This window comes from Montipora foliosa, chromosome 7 (genome assembly GCF_036669935.1).
Source record: "Montipora foliosa isolate CH-2021 chromosome 7, ASM3666993v2, whole genome shotgun sequence".
NCBI classification, from domain to species: Eukaryota; Metazoa; Cnidaria; class Anthozoa; order Scleractinia; family Acroporidae; genus Montipora; species Montipora foliosa.
In genome coordinates this window covers 37,343,473-37,358,472 of record NC_090875.1, presented here as the reverse complement: position 1 = coordinate 37,358,472, position 15,000 = coordinate 37,343,473, and the positions used below count along the sequence as shown (strand labels likewise).

Below are 15,000 nucleotides of genomic sequence, written 5' to 3'. Positions count from 1 at the left end.
CCCATACAAAAGTCATGGAACAAAAATGCGGAAAAAAGGAATCTTCTAGTAGCTGATAAAGGAGAAAAATAGAGAGTGTAGAACACCGCAACAGCAGGTAAAATGTGGCAAATGCCAAAATCCACAGTATCCTATAGTACTTAAAACGAGAGGGACATTGAGAGTGTGGAACACCGCAATAGAGAGAAAAATTTGGCAAATACCGCAATATCATGGCTAGTTACTATAGCTAGCTCGCAGTTTTGTTGTGAAAAGGAAGTAAAAGTCTTAAACGAGGCAAACGTACGGATGATTCACGAAAACGATGTCACGAAATTTAAAGGAATGAAATTGTTAACTAGCCATTTGTAATAACGTTACACAATTTAACTAACTGAATGGAATAGATCTGCTTCACTGAAATCGTTTGTGATACGACTAGAAATTCGAAAACAGTCGTACAAACGCAAAGGAAGTGAAGTTTTTTTACTGTCTTCAACGGAAACCGTATAAAAACTGCCTTTCGCAATATCATGATTAAACTGATCGATAGAAATGCCGTAGAAAAAAGAAATACCGCAAACCCCAATGTCCCCCTCTCATAACTTATCTTGCTGTTCATAAATTTTGCTTAGTAAGTGAAAATTGCCCTTACCTTATTTGTGCCCATTAAACGCGCAGATACTTTATACTTTACACTTTATACTTAGTTAATCGAGGAAGGTAAAAATAATTCCCAACAGCACGCGTGAGCATAAGTCCTATCCAGGACATAATTATCTTATATTGTTGGTATCTTCAAGGCTTGGGCTTACATGGCTGCCGTGAAGTATGTGAAACGCTCTATAAACAGTTCAAGTCTTATACCTAAATAAATACGGTTTAAACTAAAGGAAGGCGCCCATTAGTGGGCTTCTAGCCATGATTTAGTACAAACCAGAAGATCAGCCAAGTCAGGTTGGCTAATAACAGATTTATTACACGACTTGCTCAAAAAGTAGTATCAGTATAGGATTTTACTCTATCCAAGACTTTAACAATGGTTGAGGTCACACTTAGCAGTTTACTAAGGTAAGAATCCTTAACTATGGTAAAAAAAAGGTAAACAAAGTTTACTATGGTAAAACGCATAAGCTGACTTTTACATTTCCCAGACGTTTCCTTGTCAGAAGTGTGCTACTCAAATGTCGAGTTGATGAATTTTTCGAGTTCCGTCGAGTGAGTATTAACACAACACCTTAATGTATTTCGTGACTGCGCCAAGGGTCGTGAACGTGTTGTAGCTTCGATTGTGGCTCTTTTGTTTCTTATCGTTGCAATCCGTAAAGCTCATAGATTTAGATTTCTGGCTCTTTACCTTGTTTTTGAAAGGAGGCACTGTGATCTCACCAATGCTCTTCTCACGACCAGAATTAAGATATTACAAAAGCGAAGAAGAAGGAGAGGAGCTTTAGCAAGACGGAGGAGAGTGACCTGGGTATATCCGAGACCGCAAGGATGGTTTGAAGAAATGTATGAAAATCCCGTCATGTTTTCGTTATGGAAAAATGACTTTAGAGTTTCTAAGGAGACATTCGATTACATTTGTCAACTGGTCGGGCCATACCTTTCAAGGCAAAACACGCGTTTTAGAAAAGCTATTCCTGTGAACAAACGCATTGGTATTGCTATGTGGAGACTGGGAACTGGAAACTCGTACAGAACCACTGGAATAACGTTTGGACAAGGAAAATCTACCGTAATCAAAATATGCGAGGATTTTATGGAAACATTAATTCGTCACAAGAATGAATTTATAAAATTCCCAGAAGATACCAGAGATGTTGAACGTGCTACAAGAAAAATGGAAGATATCGCTTGCTTTCCAAATACAGTTGGAGCAATAGACGGATCCCATATTACAATTAAAGCACCTCACATTAACCATGAAGACTACTTTAACAGGAAGCAAAACTACTCCATTAATCTTTAAGGTGTTGTGGATGCTGACGGAAAGTTCATTGATGTTAGCACTGGATGGCCTGGGAGTATTCATGACGCACGAGTTTTGCGACTTAGCACACTGCACAGGAGAGCTGAAAATGATGTCATTTTATCTGAACTTGTAAAACATATCAGTTGTGTATATGTGCGACCCCTACTGATTGGCGACTCTGCTTACCCTCAGCTACCTTGGCTTGTTGGTCCTTATCCTCATTCTAGAAACCTAACACGCGACCAATGCAAGTTTAATAAGATCTTAAACAAGACAAGAGTAATCGTCGATAGAGCATTTGGCAAACTGAAATGTCGATGGCGCTGTTTGCTCAAACCATTAGAAGAAAACACTCCTAAAGTTCCATTGACAATACTTACCTGCTGCATTTTGCACAACATTTGCATTTTGCGCGGGGATGAGCTAGATGATAGCGATTATTCAAGCGATGACGACGATGATGAAGACGATGATAATCCACCTGCTGACTTTGGACAGGGGCGAATCATTCGGCAAGCAATTACTGCTTTTCTTGCTTCTTAAATATGAATTTGTATGGCAAAGAAAAGATAAACTATAGATTTTACAGTTTTTATGTTATTACCGTGCTGGCCGATTAAGAAAAAAAAACTCTCAACATTTAGCTTTTTAAATGCTTTATATTTATTTCATCATGGAGTAAAGCGGACATTCCTAATTATAAAGCAGACTTCATCTTAAAGTCAACTGTAAAAGTAATACTCTTGAGTAACTTATCAAAAGCAAAATTCAAAGCTAAAGTATAAATAGCTTGACAAAAATTTAACCCTTGATAAACACAAACTTATAAAATCCGACGAAGCGATCACAAAAGCATCATATATATTTGGCGGGCGCTTTCTTTTTTTAGCCGTAGCCTGCTCATACCTGCAACGAGTTACAATTTGCATCTCTCACAAACTGGAACCGAAAAATTGGAACCGAACTATCACCAAAAAAGAAAAAAAAAAAACTTTTACAGGATTTTTATTTCTGTTTCTACTTTTTCAAGATTTCACCAAGTTCCCGGATTGCACCAAGAACTAACTCTTGGGTGCGGTTATCTGACTCCCTCAGATAATCAAATAACTGTTTTTTTTCTTCCTCGTTCTTCTTTAAGGCCTCAGTTTGCGCTTTAATAAGCTCTCCAAACCCCTCATCGTCTCCTTGCTCTCTAATTTCTGTCTCTTCTGGCTTTTTCGTGACTGTTTGGAGTTGCTTTGGTTTTTGGAATTTGACTCTCCGCCGCCCTTTTTCTTGAAAACTAGGCTTTCTGACTTTCCTAACTCCTCGTCAGTTTTGTCATCCTGGTCGTCATCTGGCTTACTCCGCTTGCCTTTTCGCTGCTTTTTACCCTTTTCCTGTTTCCTTAAATTCTTGGACCTAGAGATGGCAGATAAAAGGCTCGCCGATTCCTCGGCAAGGTCGGACTCATCGGTACTTTCGTCTTGTTCGGCCGATGGAACAGTGGCGCTACTTTCTGAGGCACAGATGGAGGAATTCGGACTGGGAACAGGAGTGGACGTGACTGGCTGTGAGGTTCCCGCCTCTACCACATACTTCGGGCTCACGGAATCCCTTGTTCCCCAAATCTGATCCAGATCGCCAAATTGAGGGAAAGACTTGATTTCCTCACTGCCCTCTCCAGTCCTTTTGCTTTTGTCCTTCACAGACCTATACTTCTTGTTTAGGCTGTTCATCTTGTCACGGCATTTCTTTGCCGACTTATCACAGGTTATGTCCATTTCCTTACACTCGGCAACAAGCCCACATTGGTTCAAGGCTCCTCCTGCTGTCTCGGTTCTGCCATTCCTCGCCATAGATGGCGATGAGGAGCTTCACCTCTCCTTCGGACCAGCGATTGCGTGACTGCTCCACACTGCTCGATTTTCCCATTTTACTGGAGTCTGCTTTTTCCCCGGTAGACAAGCTTTCTCGCTGCAAAACGTCGTACTGGTGGGGGCGTTCAAATACCATCGGCGTAGCCACCGCATTCATGGGATATTGCTGCAAATACCCGAAATTCGCTTCTGGGAAATGCGAGTTTTCTCTCCCAAACAGATACGGTCCCTGCAGAGGCCTTTGATCCATCTCGTCTAGATAGCCACCGAGAGGTATAATAAAACTGCAATTGATTTAAAAACACGCTTTGAGGGAGAGTCATTCGTGTATCTTGTCATAGCCTAAATGCGGAAAATCGCATTTTTAAACTTAGCGTTCATCGATTTCTGAATGAACAGATTCATGCTTATTTTTCAGGGAATTATAGTTGTACTTCAAAAGATTAAAATGAAAATTACTTACTGCGAATTGCGTGAAAAGTTGTCGGACATTGCAAAGATCCTTCCAAAGTCGCAAAAATCCACTAGAACTGACTGATAGTCAAAAGATTGTGAGGGAAGGAGATAGAAAGCACATGTATACAGTGGGCGCACGCAAATTCAGCAAAGTCACGAAATGCTTCTCAAAATCATGACAAGATGTCACCTAAATAAACAAAGTTTAGATAAACGCTAGATAAACCATGCTTTTTCAGATGGTTTTACTATAGTAAACTTTGCTTTCATCCGACCGCCGTTGCTAACGCAACAGACTAGAATTGCGTTTACCATGGTAAAGTGAAAAAAGCCGGTCACATTGAAAAACCCATTTACCATGGTAAACTTTCGTTTACTATGGTAAAAAAAGCTCAAGTGTGACCTCAACCAATATCGCATCGAAAATAAGGCAATGTTATTGGCTAATTTTCCTTATTAACACCAGCTGCCTTGATTTACAATTTATAGAACGTGACGTAAAAGGGGTATAAATTGAACGCGGGATTACGTAACATGCAGACAGTGCAAAGATTACTGTTCTTAGCACTACAATGACAAAGCTCATTCTCAGGACTTTAGGTCTCTGCATCGTGATTTTTTGGCTTTATCAAGATAAGTATAGCAATATTTCCTTGATGCTAGTTGTTTTGAGCTATAATCAAGTTATATTGAAAAGAAAAGAACTCTGGAAGACGGGCAAAACAGAGGAAACAGAACTCAATTTAAAAGTTCCATATGATACTTGTAAATGTCGCGTTTTGAAATTGCATCTTATTTTGAAGAAAACATGGACTAATTGACGTCTTTAGATAATGTTAAGGTGTATCAGGTCTTCATCTTTCCTCTCTGAATCTGAGTGATGATTGTTGCCAGCAAAAAAAATGTCACGGCCATGCGAAAAGCAAGTTCTGATCATCAGTTTGACTAGCTGGCACCGATAGCATGATATGAATAGAAAAAAAACTGAACTGGTTTTATTCCTCTCCTGTTATTTTTCTGGAAAATCGAGGTTTCACCAAATTGCCTTCAAAAAGCTTCACGTTACTAAATAGTAGTCAGTTTCCTCTGCGACGCTAAATTTTTCCTTTGCGTAAAAGGGAATTTAAGCTGAACTAACTGAATGGTGCTTGAGGAAAAATTCATAGAAAGGAAAAGTTATGAATTTAGGCAAACTTCAAATGAGCAAACATTAAATATACCAAAGTTTACGTTGGAAGGTCCACGCCCTTTCCATTTTTTGTTCTGCGTTTACGCATGAATTAAGTAACTGACGCGTTTCTTTACGTAGCTCCTCGGGCAGAATAAAACAGCTATTGTATCTTTTTTGTACGGTCAAGGTGAGCAAGAACATATAATAAAGAACTTGGTCGCTGTTCAGAACTATTCCCATCTATTAACTTTGAATTAGCTCCGCTCGACACTTTTCGCTTGCGGGAGAACAGCAAGCTATCAGCAAAATGTGGATATCGAGGGCCTGAGACGATTGGAATTCAGATAAGAACTTGGCTCACATGGAACTGGAAGGATTTCAATGCAGCTTCTTCTTCTCCTTCTTCGCCTTCTTGTCCTCGGCGCAAGTCCACTGTAGATCCGAGTGTACATTCGAGAGTTAATCGAAGTTCAGTTACCATGTCGTTATTTATAGTAACGGTTGTTTAATCGTCGCATCAACTAAAGAAATCAGAGTAAGGTGCTCACTTGTTCCTACATTGCCTCTACGAAAGTTCTAGAACGTTCTGGAGCGTTTTAAGATACGAAAACTTCCCTCTTTGTCAGGCCGATATTGGAAGCCTTTTTTCGTGTTATTATGATCATGATATAACGGTCGGTATACTTCATACTTAGCTAATTGAGGAAGGTTAAAAAAAAAAAAAAACCTCCTAACAGCACGAGTGAGCATTGCTCTTATCGTGGACGTAATTATCTTAGTTTTTTGGTATCTTCAAGTGGACGTAAGAGGTCCCTAAATCATGTTTAGCTATGTCGTCTTTCAAGTCAACTTCAGATTTTAAACCAGCCTGTTTCGATTAGCGTATGTCCAAATTAAACGCTATATACTGACTGAAAGGAAAATGTGTCAAATGCAACACAATGGTTTGCGGTTTTTCTACCCTGCGATCAGGAGAACTTTTCTTTAGAGAGGGCGCGAAAAGGTACGCCTGATACAATTTCTTAACGAGCCGTCTGCCCGTAGTCCAGAATCTGGACTTCACTCTGATTGGCGGAAAAACAACAGAGCTCTTGGAGCCTCGCTCCGATTGATTACAGAAATGCAAATCATACTTTAGTAAATAATATTCGCTCAGTAAAAAATGACTAGTATTTACAAGGCTAAAAAAATTGAAAAGTAAAATAACCGAACGTTGAGCCATCTTCAGGGTATTTGACCGTCCGCATGATTGTGTATTTATGTTCATCAGGTAATTCCCGGTGGGAAGAGTTTCGCTAAGTAGCAATGAATTCGTTTGTTTAGAGCAGATTCCATGGTTGGATCATTAGGCCTTCAAAAATTCTGCGTTTGTGAAAGGATTGCGCCGTGCAGAGTATACGCCAGCTAAAGGAATGCGACGCATTTTCACGTACGTGACGGGCAGGTTCAGAGTCATTACATGCGTTGGAATGCTCATGAATTTGCACCTCCAAATTTCTCATGGTCTCGCCTATGTAACTGTCACCGCAAGAAGAGTCTCCTTTAAGCCTGGTTTTCACTAGCGACGCAAGCGCAAGCGCAAGCATAAGATATTAGTGTCAAGTGAAAACCAACAGTAACGCAAGCACAAGCAGAGAACGGAAGGCAAGAACGCAGTCGAAGGACGCACTAGTTCCATGCTCATTTATAGCCAATCCAATATGGCGGCTAGCAGGCTCAATCAACAGATCTTGTTGTTTCTTCTGCTCCTGCGGCGTAGAAGGCGAAGAAGGCAATCGGCAACGAGAAGAAAGAAACGCTTCTGGATTAGAGACATCTTTAGGGAGAGAAAGACCCAGGGGGACTTTCATAACCTTGTAAAAGAGCTGCGGCTGACAGATCGTGAATTCTATTTCAGGTGTGCGTGCAATCTCTTGGATTAATTATATTGATTTTGATTTATTTCAAATTGCGATTTTTCTGTACAAATTTCATAATAATGTGCAGTCTGCTGCATTCCATTCTTTTTTTTTTACCAACGTAACAAGTGTTCATAATAATTATAATACTAGATTTGCAGCAAAACACTCTTACCACGTTCCTTATGCTAGAAACAATTAGGGCAAATTTCACATCCGTTTTCAAGGTCCATCTGTCTGGAATACTATTGATGGTAATGTAAAATTATCATCCTCTATATCAGTCCTCAAAAGACGATTGAAGGACCAATATTTTTAAACTATTAGGGGTTATTTGCTGTTCTTGTTGATCTCATGAATTTCTAATAATTATTATATTTATCCCTTATACGTTTAGTATTGTCACGTTTGTCTGTTGTGTGTGCCGGCCTAAACTAGAAGTAAACATATGTATAAACTTACTGTGTATCATTATTAACATTATTAGTTATTCTAGGCAGCCAGTGCTCTCCTATTTTATTTTTATATCTAACGAATGTATTTAACTAAGCAAAGTGAAAGAATTAAACTTGTTGTTATCGTAAATTTGTGTTCTTTTTGTGGCTTGTCAATCAACATTCTAGGTATTTACGTATGAGTCCAGACAGGTTTGAGCACCCTCTCTCATTGGTTGGTCCACTAATTTCAAAGAAGTCCACCAGAATGAGGGAACTAATTTCAGAAGCAGAACGTTTAACCCTGACATTGCGTTTCCTGGCTAGTGGAGATGACCAACAGTCATTAGCTTTCAGCTTTCGGCTAGGAAGAACCACTGTTAGCCATATTCTGAGGGAGACATGCAGTGCAATTTGGAAAGCTTTGGGGGAGATTTATTTAAAACCACCTAGTTCACCAGATGACTGGCAAGCAATTTCAAAGGACTTTGAGGAACTTTGGAATTTACCACACTGCGTTGGAGCTATTGATGGCAAACATGTTAATATGCAGTGCCCAAACAACAGTGGATCCTTGTTATACAACTAAAAGGGATTTTTTAGTCTTGTATTAATGGCAGTATGTGATGCCCATTATAATTTCACCCTAGTGGATATTGGAGACTACGGAAGCAACAATGGCAGTGGTGTCTTGTCACATTCAGAGATGGGTAAAGCCATTGATGATGGCTCCATTAATTTCCCAAAGCCTGAACATTTGGAAGGGTGTGATCTTCCCCTTTTGCCCTACTTCTTGGTAGGGGATGAAGCCTTTGGATTAAAACCATGGCTTCAGCGACCTTACCCAGGAAAATCCTTGACAGAACCCACGCAAATATTTAAGTATAGACTCTCCAGGGCGAGGTGGGTGATAGAGAATGTGTTTGGAATTTTAAGAGCAAGGTGGAGGGTGTTTAAGGGTCCTATTTCTGCCTCTCCTAAAACTGTGCAACTTATTATTGAAGCAGCTGTGTGCCTTCACAACTATCTGAGGCAAACAGAAACAGCTTTATATTGCCCATCTGGGTTTGTTGATAGTATGGATAGATCAGCAAACATCAAGCCTGGGGAATGGAGAAGTATGGTATCTTCTACAGAGAGAGGAGCCCTAGATGGGTTAAATAGGGTGAGAGGTTCCCGCTATATTCTTAATGCAATTCAGATCCGGAAGGCATTGACTGGTTTCCTGAATTCCGAGCAAGGTGCAGTGTCATGGCAGTGGGCACACGTGAGAAGTACTGGTCCACTTGCAACTTAGTTTATACTTTTACGTTACTAGCAGTACAAGTAAAGTAACACTATAATATACGTTTTGGTATTTATGGTAACAAAAATACTGTACATACAAGTATAGTCCAGGAACACAACATTTATCATACATTATTCTTGAATACAGTAATTTTTTTGTGTTACAATTGGCTTCTTGTACAGGCTTGCGTTGACATTTAGCAATGAACAATAACAAAAAGTGCTTGTCCTGAAAGTCAAGGTCTTTGTGGCAAAATATGGGTTTCTATTAATTTTTCCTTCACCTTGGTTACCATTTAGTTTCTTTTATTACAGCCAACCCAGGTCAAGCATACCCCCACAGATTCTATTAATGATCTATCATTTGAGATTTGAATGCATTGTCTCAGAACATCACCCTTGTGAGCAAGGCAGTGTTAGGTTACAAGTGGTGGTGGACAAGCTAAGTGGCTATAAACGTAAAATAGGGCTGATTTGAGACTCTTGATACTGTAAATTAAATTAAAGCTCAACATTTGTAACAGAAATTTAATTCAGTGATTTGAATTGGCAATACTTTATTTATTACAACCGCTTGAGTTGCCAATGGTCGCTTTTAATGCAATCCTGTATTTCTCACACAACTGTCTTGTGCCAAAACTATTTTTGTACTCAAATTTCAAATATTCCAGTCATTAATAGAATCATGGGGGCTACACTTGAGCTGCTTTAACTGTAATTGAATTTATTGTACTTAAGGTAGGTAACAGAGGGAAATAAAATTATGCTCCTAGAAAGAAAAAAAAATATGGCACCTTCACATAGATCTACTTTTGAAAACATTGTACAAACCTGGCATCAGGTAAAATTGTACACCCATTACAGGCAACCACACTATTTTCCTAAAAAAAAAATTCTTAACATCATACAAACATCAACCTGGAAAACTCCCCCTTGAATTATTATTTTTTTTTTTACCTCTGTGAGATAAATTGTAGCAATATTAAAATATTAACAAACATTTTTAAGCTTCAAGGACAGAGAATATGACCCAGACTGAGGTGATGATAACCCTGCTCTTGTAAGGATATCAAAGAAGATTTTAAACCCTGCTTGAAATCTGCCATCACCTTGGCAATGCAACACTATTTTTACCTAAACAAAATAGAGCTATTTAGCTTTATCTTGTCAAATAGCATAAGAAACACACCCACTTTGTCTCCCATAACATGGAGACAGAGATATGCAGGATAAGAAACCAATCATTTTTAGTGTCCTTTATTAGTTCTATGAAAAGGGACCAAATGGAGCCTTGGGATCACGAAATGGGTTGCCTGATGTTTCTGCATGGTAAGAAGGGTACGTTTGGTATTGGGAAACTCCACCAATTGAGTGCATCATTTGCTCATACACCATATTTGAGATTTGCATCTTGACCCATATCTTCTTATCAGGAGGAAGCTGCCGAAGTTGTGAAGCAATTAAAGTACCAAAGATGTCATCTTCATCTTTTTCTTTCTCCACAACTTGGCCTTGTTTTGCAATGCTAGCCCCAAGTGATTGAACAAGTTCAAGTTCTGCCTCTTCACAGTCAGATTTCTTTTTCTTTGACTCATTTGTTTGTTTATGGAACTTCCATGATGCCTTCTGTGCTTTGGGCATGCTAGACTGCACCAACTCAGGCTGGGAAGCATCACTTGAAAGTCCCCCATCTGGAGTAATGCTTCGAGACATGCTTGCACTGCTTTCATTGTCAGAATCAGATATTTCACAACATTCAGTGTCTGCCGCAAAACCTCCAAAATTTGATTTTGTTTTTCGTTCAACAATGTATGGTTCTAACCACTGCAAGTATGGATACATTCCAGACAAATCTTTCTTTACTTCTGTCACATCATCCTGTCCTGCTCCTGGTACCTAAGCTTTACCAAGTTTCTTCTTCTCCCGGCTATATTTGTTCCTCATGTTTCTGAAATATGTTTGTGCATCATCTGCGGAGTGAACAAAGTTTGCTCATGGTGGGTGGTGAAAAGGCTGTTTGCATACCTGGACATGATGATGCCAGCTCAAGAAGGTATATATATATATATATACATATATATATGTTTTTGTGTGCTTGACATATGAAATTCAGTGGGCTTTGAATTACACCACACTGCTCATATTTGAGCAAGCTTTTTTCTCTTACTATGATGGTAATTAAGATAACTAAACTCACAAAAGAAGATCATTTTCAAGATGTAACTGTATACGGTGCTCCACTTGCGGTGGCTATTATAGTAATAATACATAGGCTTAAGCTTAAATTGAGCAACAACTTTGTCACTGAACTTTATCTTTCGTCATTCCCATTTCGTTCGCCACTTTTTCCCAGGCTTGTAATTTTTTGTTTTTGTCCTTGAAATCTTTGCATTCCTTGTCATACAGTACACGGTAGTTGCGTACCACTTCTGCAAACGTTTCGTCAAAGCTCAAGCTTCCGCTTTCTGCCATTTTGTTGCCTTGCGAAAACCTGCAATAGGAGGGGAATCAGGAACGAGTGTTTGCTATTGGACAAAACACAACGCTTGTGTTCTGCTTATGCTTTGCTCCGTTTTCATGCAACGCAAGCGAACGCAAGCGAACGCAAGCATAAGCGCAAGCACAAGGAAAAGGAAAAATTTTGATCCTTGCGCTTTTGCTTGCGCTTGTGCTTGCGCTTGCGTCGAGCCTGTTTTCACGGTGAAATAAGCGCTCTTGTGCTTGCGCTTGCGCTTGTGCTTGCGTCGCTAGTGAAAACCAGGCTTTATAGACGACATGTGATCGATGAGTGTTTTTGTCTTTCAAATTGAAAAGGCTTTTCATCTGTTTCGTTTGCCCAAGAATGATGAAAAGGTGATTGAAACCCGTGAATTTGTTCAATTTGGGAATGAAGGTTTTACTAAGTCTTTCGTTTCTGCTACAGTATTAAGGGATCTTGGTAACAATTTTGTTGCGCTCCTCGAAAAGGAAATTAGTAATCAAAATATCATCTTCTGGCGGGATCTTTCAGAAAAGTGTTTACTATTTGAGAAATAAAACGCTTAGAATATCTTGCATTTAAAAAGGTTGTTTCAATTGTTTTGACATCGTTGTCAAAGATACGTAAAAGAATAGGTTTTGTCAATAACTTAACTATAAATCATTGCGATAGGACAAAAGTTAAAGCCATCACGGTTAAAAACTCTAAAAAGTTGTTAAAAAACTTTTAAAAACTTTAAAATGCGACGACGTTTCGACGTTTACTCAACGTCATTTTCAAGTCAAAATGAATAAGAAAAAGTTACTAGAATATAAATATACAAAACAAATCCTCAGAGAATAAAATCAAGCGCTATTAAATGCGAGAAAATATTTGCACGCAGTGTCACGTAAACAATTTAGCACGAACGGAGTCCTTCCGGGTATTTAGCCCAGGTTTTAGCTCCTTAGTAAACAACTTCTCAAATATTAAGCAGTCAAACTTTGATCTACATTTTCTCAAAACAGAGAATTGTTGTTCCTTCAAATCGGACTTCGATAGGCCATGGTCTTCCAAGTGTCTTCCAATTGCAGAGTATTTATGCTCGCCAATGCTCGCCAGAGTGTCTGGTTGTGTACCCGACATAATCTGTGTCGCACAGATCACATTGAAATTTATAGACCACGCACTGATTATTTACAATTGGGGGCTTTTTCTCTTTCGGGGAGAGGACTTGGCTGATCTTCTTAGACTGAAATTCAGGCTTGATTTGCACTCCAATTTTTGCGCTCAGATATTGCATTTCTCCTTTTACTGAGTTAACTGATTTCTGATCTTTTAAAGGTAGTGGTACCACGATATTAGAGGTGCCATCACTTGCTTCATCAGGCGCACTAATATTGTCAATATTGTGCAGAAATTCGTTAATCGAAGAATTGATCAAGTTTACGGGATAATCCAGGTTTAAAAAGGTAGTTCGAAGCTTATCGCATTCCTCGGAAAACGCGTTAGGAGTCGATGACAGGTGATAAGCGCGGTTAATCATTGTGGAAAGTAAACACCTTTTGTATCGTTTGTCCACATGACTGTGATAGCGAAGGAGGAGGCCCGTGTTTGTAGACTTCCTGTGAACCGATGTTTCAAGTCTGTTTCCACATTTAGTAATGTTCATGCCCACAAAAGAAATAATGCCCTCCTCGGCTATTTCCATAGTAAAGTTCAAATTCTCGTGGCAGGAGTTCAATTTATCAATGAAAGCGTTGGCTTTGTAAAGGTCTGGCGTGACTGTGAAAGTATCATCCACGTACCGTTTATAAAAAGAGGGGAGCTCGTTTGTCTCTCCTAATTTTTCTTCTATGGAGCACATGCGTAAAAGCAATACTTTACGAACAAGTGCTCTTGAACAAGTGAACTTGTTAAACTTAAGTGAAAGAAGTGTGGAGAGAATGGTCAGGATTTTCTTCGACAGTAAAACGATGTTAGGACGATAATTGTTGAGGCGCTCAAGTAGATCATCAGGTTTGATTTTTTTCTTTTTGGAGAAACAATCATCAACATACCTGTTGTAAGACGGTGGGTTAAAGGGTCGGACAACTTTGGACTCCAGCTTTAACATGAAGATATTTGCGAGGACTGGAGATAAAGGCTTTCCCATACCGCATCCGTCAATTCGTTTGTAGAGGTGGCCCTTGAAACTGAACACTGTGTTTTTAGTGACATTGCAGAGAAGGCGCTTGAAAAGAGGTTTGGAGCTAAGTTTGGGTAGCTTATTGTGCAAGTAAATTTCTTCAATGATATAGTCAATGGTGTCACCCAGAGGTACTTCCGTGAAAAGAGAGGAGACATCGTATGATTCTAGGACTTCATCATCATCGAGGGGTCTGTTTTTTAAGGTCGGTGCCTACTATTGTTATTGCGCATACGTTCTGCGCAACTCCAGATACTCGGATTATCGGTGATGCTTACTAATGCTGGGATATTTTTGCGCAGTTTAAAACTATACCGAGAAAGTAGATCTTTGTAAGTAATCGTGGTATCCAAAAAGAAAATTTGGGTAACCATGCGTTCTTTAGAGATAATTAAGCTTCAATTTGAGAATGAACGCCATACATTTTTTTGTATTTTAGAGCTTTTTACAAATATTGTTCATGAATTATCTTTGAAAAATGCGCGGCTACCCCCAATTTTCTTGTTGGATTTCAATAACACCTGTTAAGATCTACCTTTCCTGCATAATCATAAATCGTAGTTCTATATTTTGTTTCGTCGTCTTTCCTTGAATCGCAACGTGGAGATAATTTCCGGTAAAACCTGATTGGCTCATATTTATAGTATGACACAAGATAACATCACTCTTATGACAGGTAAGCGGCAGACGACCCCTTAAGAAATCAGGCGTACCTGTTAGCGCCCTCTCTAAAGAAAAGTATACACCTGATCGCAGGTTAGGGTTTCTCGTGAGTCTTCTGTTTCTAGGTTACTGATTCTTCAACAAATATGACTCCATATACGTCTGAGTGTTAATCCGTAATTTGATATCGAACCTTTCTCGTCTCTCTTGACTGAATTGATCTTCAAAAAACTGTCGTTGGCGGAAATATATCATAAACCTTCAATTCAATCTTTATGTATTTATGTATTTATTTTATTTCAACATATTTATATACATGTTTGCCCCAAGAGCTAAATGAGCTCATCACGGGGGGCTTACACCAAAATTCTAATTACCACATAAAAAATCAAACACGGGCACGGGATACAAAGTAAGTCAAGAAAGAAAGTCTTAAGTTAATTAGGTTCATTATAATGACCACAAAAAGAAAAAGAAAAACGCTTAGACTCTCTTATAAAGTGCTGGACATGTCAGAAGAGCCAAACAGAAAAAGTTGACCTTCTGCTGGTCAGAATATTTAAACCATTGCCCAAAAGCTATACGAGCAGCAGCAGTGAGTAAATCAGATCTGAGGGCAGCATGATTAGGAC

At 39.1% G+C, this 15,000-nt stretch overlaps 2 protein-coding genes across 2 annotated transcripts in view; one reads left to right on the top strand and one right to left on the bottom strand.

The window, feature by feature from the left end:
- The window catches only part of LOC138010211 (uncharacterized), a 3,288-nt gene extending 791 nt beyond the window's left edge, over window positions 1–2,497 (top strand). The window contains exons 2-3 of the mRNA XM_068857150.1: window positions 1,351–1,808; window positions 1,953–2,497. Of these exons, the coding sequence (XP_068713251.1) occupies window positions 1,351–1,808; window positions 1,953–2,497 (1,003 nt within the window). The remainder of the gene's footprint in view (window positions 1–1,350; window positions 1,809–1,952) is intronic.
- A 590-nt stretch (window positions 2,498–3,087) lies between these two features.
- LOC138010210 (osteocalcin 2-like) lies at window positions 3,088–3,792 on the bottom strand. Its single transcript, XM_068857149.1, has one exon. It carries the CDS (start codon window positions 3,790–3,792, stop codon window positions 3,088–3,090), a length of 705 nt encoding a protein of 234 aa, XP_068713250.1.
- Between the last annotated feature and the right edge of the window lie 11,208 nt (window positions 3,793–15,000).